Source organism: Daktulosphaira vitifoliae, unplaced genomic scaffold (genome assembly GCF_025091365.1).
Source record: "Daktulosphaira vitifoliae isolate Bord-2020 unplaced genomic scaffold, ASM2509136v1 Scaffold_1, whole genome shotgun sequence".
Classification (NCBI taxonomy): domain Eukaryota; kingdom Metazoa; phylum Arthropoda; class Insecta; order Hemiptera; family Phylloxeridae; genus Daktulosphaira; species Daktulosphaira vitifoliae.
Window position 1 is genome coordinate 84987727 of NW_026099572.1, and position 7538 is coordinate 84995264.

At 47.1% G+C, this 7538-nt stretch overlaps 3 protein-coding genes across 4 annotated transcripts in view; 2 read left to right on the forward strand and 1 right to left on the reverse strand.

The window, feature by feature from the left end:
- The window catches only part of LOC126894563 (uncharacterized), a 226991-nt gene that overhangs the window by 124510 nt on the left and 94943 nt on the right, over window positions 1–7538 (forward strand). The window lies entirely within an intron of this gene.
- The window catches only part of LOC126894565 (uncharacterized), a 271452-nt gene that overhangs the window by 77146 nt on the left and 186768 nt on the right, over window positions 1–7538 (reverse strand). The gene's annotated exons all lie outside the window — the stretch shown is intronic.
- The window catches only part of LOC126894561 (uncharacterized), a 27372-nt gene continuing 26863 nt past the window's right edge, over window positions 7030–7538 (forward strand). The window contains exon 1 of one of the 2 annotated variants that reach the window (XM_050665672.1): window positions 7030–7199. In XM_050665672.1, coding sequence (XP_050521629.1) covers window positions 7116–7199 — 84 coding nt within the window. In that variant the 5' untranslated portion in view covers window positions 7030–7115. The remainder of the gene's footprint in view (window positions 7200–7538) is intronic. The other variant, XM_050665671.1, reaches the window with a different exon arrangement.

Below are 7538 nucleotides of genomic sequence, written 5' to 3' on the forward strand. Positions count from 1 at the left end.
CGAGTTAAGGAGCTCTGTGCGGCCTTGCCGGAAGAAGTGGCATGAATCAGCGGATGAGGCGACTGCCACGTCGGCCATGGTCGAAAAGGTAGGCGAGCAAGTGTCGATGCTCCGAGGAGTTATCGACAAACGCCGGGGAATGGGCGTGCACAAAGAAGTGCAAACGGCCACGAAGCGGTTAGAGGAGATCCTGGATAAGGAAAAACAGAGGAGAGCATCTCTGCGGCCCAGGATCCCTCAGGTAGCCTCAACGGAGATGGGAGATGATCCACGGGCGCCGGAAGGAGGGATTCCGAAAAAGATTTCGGATAAGGCTACGCAGACCGACCACACGGTTAGCGTCGACGACCCGGACATGGAGCCCGTCGGCGTGCCAGCCACACCGTGTGTGAGTACGCCACACGTCGTTCCGCCAGCCACCACGGAGGTGGCCAACGGGTTAAAAAAAGGCGCAGGAAGAGGAAGTCGAAGAGCCGCAATGAGGAAGCGAAACCTGTTACGACGGACCCAGCAACTCTGCCGCGTCCTCCGCCCCAGACTGCGACAGCACCTGTGGCTGCTTGGTCTGAGGTGGTTAGGCGGCAGAAGACGCCTAACAAGGTGGCGGACCCGCATCCGAACCCTGGGCTCCCTGCTATTACGCGTCCCGTAATTAAGGCAAGGGCCCCGAAAACGGAGGCCATTATTATTGGTCCTCTTAAAGAAGGCCAACAATATTCGGGCATCATAAAAAGTGTCATGGTGAATATTGACCTTCAGACGCTGGGCGTCGTTGACTCCGGTACAAGCTGGACCAAGTCGGGAGCAGTGCTCCTGGAGGTTCGGGGTACGGGGGCCCAGGCTGACCTGCTGGCCGCCAAGGTCAGAGAGACCCTGGACGGCATGGACGTCCGCGTGCATCGACCAGCGATGTCCGTGGCGTTCATGCTGTTAGACGTTGAGGAGTGGATAGTGGAAGAGGACGTCGTAGGGGCGTTGACCACTATCCTCTCCAAAGACGGAGTGACGACACCCGTCGGATCGGTGTCAGTCCGACTACACGGGAGCTACAAGGGCCGCTTCGCGTGGTGCGAGGTTCCCATCAGAGCCTCGCAACCGCTGGTCGGACTGACACGACTCAGGGTGGGTTGGAGCACGTGCCGGATCCGGGTCCCAAAGGACAAGGGTCCGCGCTGCTACAGGTGCCTCGAAAGGGGTCACGTGCAAACGGCCTGTAGCGGTCCGGACCGGACCGGCGCGTGCTTCATGTGCAAAGGGGAGGGCCACCGGTCAAGGGACTGTCCCAAGAAGGTGGAAGGGCCGGAGAAGACTGCATAAAGTATCTCTTGTTCTCACTCTGTTTTGTGTGATATGTGTTTTGTGAATTATTATCTAAGCCAACCCTCGCGAAGTCCTGCCCCCACCACCACGTGGTGCAGCCCGGGCAACGAATCCCACCTTTTGGGATCCGGCTAACGGGGGAGGCCTCACCACGTTGTGAATCAGCTCTCGATTAATTTCGGGCTGATTCAAAACGTGGTGGTGTGAATTTTAGACGGCGTGGGCCGCCCTGAAGCAATATCTCGCGGTAGTTCCAGGGCGGTCCAAATCATGCCGGATGTGAAAAAAAAAAAAAAAAAAAAGGATTTACTCCCCTCGTCGTTGGACCACGACCCGTGGGGGAATCCCTATCGGGTCGTCATGCGGGAGCTCCGCGGTCCACCGGCTTCCGGTCAGCTGGAGGCGGAAGTGCTGGAAAGGCGGTCGACACGCTCTTTCCGACAAATCCGCTCCTGCATCCCTCGGAATTCGGGGACGACGTGTCGGTGGAGGAATTCACCGCCCAGGAGGTAGCCGACGCGCCGTCGCGAACCGCTGCCTCGCGGAGGGTGAATTCCCCACGAAGTGAAAGAAGGCCAGGTTCGTACTTCTGGAGAAGGGTGACAAGCCCGAGGGTCTCCCCTCATCGTACCGACCGCTTTGCATGTTGGACGACTTGGGGAAGATCCTCGAGCGGCTGCTCGTCACCCGGATCGAAGCCCACCTGGCCGTGGTGGGGGGGCTGGCCGAGGGCCAGTTCGGTTTNAAAAAAAAAAAAAAAAAAAAGGATTTACTCCCCTCGTCGTTGGACCACGACCCGTGGGGGAATCCCTATCGGGTCGTCATGCGGGAGCTCCGCGGTCCACCGGCTTCCGGTCAGCTGGAGGCGGAAGTGCTGGAAAGGCGGTCGACACGCTCTTTCCGACAAATCCGCTCCTGCCTCCCTCGGAATTCGGGGACGACGTGTCGGTGGAGGAATTCACCGCCCAGGAGGTAGCCGACGCACCGTCGCGAACCGCTGCCTCGCGGAGGGTGAATTCCCCACGAAGTGAAAGAAGGCCAGGTTCGTACTTCTGAANACGAAGTGGAAGAAGGCCAGGCTGGTGCTTCTGAGAAAGGGTGACAAGCCCGAGGGTCTCCCCTCGTCGTACCGACCGCTTTGCATGTTGGACGACTTGGGGAAGATCCTCGAGCGGCTGCTCGTCACCCGGATCGAAGCCCACCTGGCCGTGGTGGGGGGGCTGGCCGAGGGCCAGTTCGGTTTTAGGAGGGAGAGGTCGACGGACGACGTGGCCTCCCTCTTCAGGGACCTGGCCCTCAGGACCAAGAACGGACCGGGCTTCGGGGCGGCGGTGAGCCTGGACATCCGGAACGCGTTCAACTCCGTGCGATGGTCACACATCCTAGGAGCGCTGGACGCGTTTCGGGTGCCTCCTTACCTCGGGCGGATGATCCGGTCGTACTTCGGCGACCGGGTCATCACCTACGAGAGCGCCGCGGGCACTCCTTCGCTCCTTCGCGGCTTACCGTGCTGGGGGTGGACGTCCCGCCCAGTGATTCCATGACGTATCTGGACCTGGTCTTCGACAGATGTCTGATGTTCGAGCCCAGAAAGTCATGAACAGCCTGGCGGGGCTCATGCCCAATCTGGGAGGACCGAGTTGACTCGTCGTCAGCGTCGTTCACTCGGTCCTCCTGTACGNCTTACCGTGCTGGGGGTGGACGTCCCGCCCAGTGATTCCATGACGTATCTGGACCTGGTCTTCGACAGATGTCTGATGTTCGGGCCCAGAAAGTCATGAACAGCCTGGCGGGGCTCATGCCCAATCTGGGAGGACCGAGTTGACTCCTCGTCAGCGTCGCTCACTCGGTCCTCCTGTACGGGNCTCCTCGTCAGCGTCGTTCACTCGGTCCTCCTGTACGGGTCCCCGGTCTGGGCGGATATCCTCGAGTATTCGCCCAGGAACCGAGAAGCCCTGCTCCGGGTGCAGAGGCGGGCGGCGATCCGGACCGTGTCGGCGGGAATACTGTCGTCACTGCCGCCCGCCGACCTGCTAGCCGACCTTATGGGCCGCTGGTAATAAGCTCCGCCGAAAGCGCGGCCGGNCCACCATGCTCCGGTGGCGGGCTCGCCTCTCGGAGGAAACGACGAGAGGCGAGTGGACCAGGTCCCTCATAGGACCCGACCGCCTGGAGAGGTGGGTGGCCGGACACACAGTGAGATGTCTTACCATCTCACGCAAGTGTTGTCCGGCCACGGCTGCTTCAACGAATACCTTCACGGTATTCGGAGGGCAGCCACGCCGACGTGCGACCACTGCCAGGATCGCCCGGGAGAGGCAGACAACGCTCTGCACACCCTCTTCCGGTGCGAAGTGTGGGCCCAGGAACGGGACTCGCTGGAGTCCCGTCTGGGGTCCACGATCCGCGTCGGGTCCTTGGTGGACCTGATGTTGGGAGGCCGAGAGGCGTGGAGGCTCGTCCAGGCGTTCGCCGAATCCGTCCTGAAAAGGAAGAAGGAAGCTGAACGCCTGAGGCAGCGGCAGCCGCGCCGCCCGGTGCAGGAGGACCTAAGGCGCTGGTTTAGTCCGGCGACTTAGGTATTCGTGTTTATGTTTTATGTGTTTGTGAGTTTTTTTTTTGCCCCCTTCGCAAAGTCCTGCCCCCACCTTCACGTGGTGCAACCCGGGCAACGGATCCCGACTTTTGGGAACCGGCTAACGGGGGAGGCCACACCACGTTGTGAATCAGCCCGAAATTAATCAAGAGACGGCGTGGACCGCCCTGAGGTAATGCCTAACGGTAGTTCCGGGATGGCCCACATGTAGGCCGGTCGTGAAAAAAAAAGGATTTACTCCCCTCCCCGTTTCGCTGTGCTACAGTGTCGGCGTGATCGGGCTCTACGGGGCTACGAAAAGTCGGCACGGGCGCAGTATACAGATATATGGCAACGCAACCAGTGTAGTTAGCCACTCACTGCCCGGAGGGACTAGCTATGAGGGCAGCCCCTCAGAAAATTATTTTATATGAATAATGGCGAATATGGAGGAAAAGGTTACTGCATCAGGGGATTTGGATGCCCCAGTGCCGGTGGTTGGTGGGGGGTGTACCCACCAGGTGTCGTTATCAAACGAATACACAGTCAATGCAGGAGTGTTGAGGCAGGCTTTTGCAGCCAACCACGGGGTTGGTACTGCGACTGCAGGGAGTGGTGGCGACCAAGCCGCTCCCACCGGTGAAACAGCCAGGAGGTCATTGGCGTCGGAAGACTTGGAGACTCTGGATAACGGATGCACTTTATTTAATGCGGATACACCACTGGATGTCCCAGCCAAGTCCTCCATTGTGGAGAGGCTGCGGAAGGCGTCGAGGGGTGGATCACCTAAGGCGGCACAGATTGGGAAAGCATTGGGGTCGGCGGACGACGTAGTGGCCAGTCTCGGGGAGGACGAGGATCCTCTTCACATTCACCACGGTGATGGGGTAGGTGTGTGAAACGGAGAGGACTTAGAATTCCCTTTTTCACCCTATTGTCGTGGCACAGTGAGAATATGGCATATTTGGGACAAATATAGATGATATATGTGTGATAATAGTGACTAAAATCACTATCATAAAAAACGGTCATGCAAATTTGTATATAGTGTTTAATTATAAGAAATTAGTAGATTATTCCAAAAGCGACATCAACTCCTATTTCCTTAAATATAACATGATTGATTATCTTTGATTTATAAGTGTAACAATATATTAAATTTCTTTGAATTTGACTTTGATGTTTGTTTTAAGTCCAGAGGTAATTTTTTTTTAATATTGTAAATTATATAAGCTTTAATTTAAGGTAAATGTGTCGAAAAATATTTCGAATACTAGGAATGACAACTGTTTTCTCATATTGTGTATTGGATCACAAATCATATATCTATTAATACAGCAGAAAGTTACATAAAAAAATGATCAATAAAATAAATCAAAATAAATGATTTATTTCTATATTTTAGTTAAGTAGAATAGTTGAACAAATGTGCAAAAACCATGTGTTTTTGTAAATTAATAAAAACCAAAAATAATTTATTTCGAATTATTTTAGTTAAAGAGATAATTTATTATTTATTTATTTATTTATTTATCATTAAACGGGCGAGCCCAATTACAATAAAATGTGGAGTATACAAATATATACATAGATAATGGTTGTTTTGAAAGTACAATATTATGTTATGATTAAATTACTAATTTATTAAGATACAATTTAAAAGAAATAACTGAATTACAAATAAAAACATCAATATTAAATTTATTTACATGTTGCATGAATCTATTTATAGGGGCATTCTTACTATATAAAGTACGCTGGAATGGCACATAAAAAGTATCAGTCTGCCTAGTCGTATGACCAGGAACTAAAAAAGATATATTTGACAATAAATCTGGACAGAAAATATAGCCATTTAAAAGTTTATAAAAAAAACAAATGTCATGTTTTGCCCTTCTGACTTGATGAGTATCAATGTTCAAATGTAATAATAATGGTTCATATGAAGTGCGAGGCAAACGTTGAATATTACATTTACTACTTATAAGTCTCAAGAAGCGATTTTGAATTACCTCTAGAGAGTGAATTGAANATGTAATAATAATGGTTCATATGAAGTGTGAGGCAAACGTTGAATATTACATTTACTACTTATAAGTCTCAAGAAGCGATTTTGAATTACCTCTAGAGAGTGAATTGGACCAGACGTATAAGGAGACCAAATTACTGAATTATAATCTAAAATTGATCTTACAAAAGCACAGTATATTGATTTAAGGGCTAGAGGATCATCAAAATTATTACAGCTTCGCATTATAAACCCTAACATTGAGGCATCTCTATTTTGAATATGGATATAATGGTCATTGAATGAAAGAGAAGAGTACAACCAAATCTTTCACAAGATTGACTCGATCTAACTCAACACCATTTAAAAAATATTTATTTAAAAAAGGCAAACGTTTTCTAGTGAAAGTAATAACTTTACATTTTGAAATGTTCAAGTATAAATTATTTTTATCACACCAATTACTTATATTATCAAGATCATCCTGTAGCAATTTGGCGTCAAGTGGAGTTTTAACATACGGAATAGTTTAACATCATCAGCAAAAAGTAATATATTAGAATTGATATCATAAATATCATTAATATAGATGTTAAAAAGAAGAGGGGCCAGATGGGAACCTTGAGGAACCCCGTTAGTTATAAATAGTTATAAATTAGTTATAAATAAATTTATAACTAATTATTGAAAAATGTAGTAGCAATTTTAATAAATTAACTGCAAAACGTCAAAGCTTGTTAATTTATTAACTTAAATTTAGTTTTCAATGACATTTGAAACAAAAGAAAACAAGTTTTTACTAGTATTTTTAGTACAATGATGGCATTAAAATAATTATATAAAAACTATTTACTACGCCTTTTTCAATAATTAAAATGTTTACTCATTTTTAAATAAGAATTTTTATACAGGGTGTTCAATAAGTCAGGAAACGGGTTTCTATTGTTCTCATTGTTACAAACAATGAGAACAATAGAAACCCGTTTCCTGACTTACTGAACACTCTGTATATTAAAGACAACATTAAATTATTAAACGATTTTATTGCTATTTTAAAAATACTTTTTTGTATTTTTTTTTTTTTTAAATGACTTTTTTTTAACACTAAAACAACATAGTATTGTTATAAAATAATTAAAATTCTATAAATCTATCATTTCAACAGTTTTACTTATAAGTTTTATTCGAATACGTCAATTTATCAAACCAATAATGTATTTCTTCTTTTTCACTATGATGTATCTAGCGAGTAGTTTATTAAACGCATTTCTTTTCCCTGTTCCACCATTCAAAGAGGTAAAATTATATTATTTAATTTTTAACAAAAGTAAATTGTAAAATTTTTTCTAATTAAAAAATTCATTTTGAGAAATATCAGAATGTTTATTAATAAGTAGATTATTTTTTATTTTATCTTAAATAGATATAACATTTTTACACAACGTAACAAATTTAATTCAAATTTGATTTTAGAATAAAAAAATTTGCTATAGTTTTATTCGAGGATTAATATCTCATGAAAATGAAGTATTGAGTTATTAATTCGATTATTAAAATGTAGCTCCCACTTTAATTTTAAACTATGGTTACCATACAAAATAATAAAAAAATTAGCGGATTTTTTTTTTTTTTTTT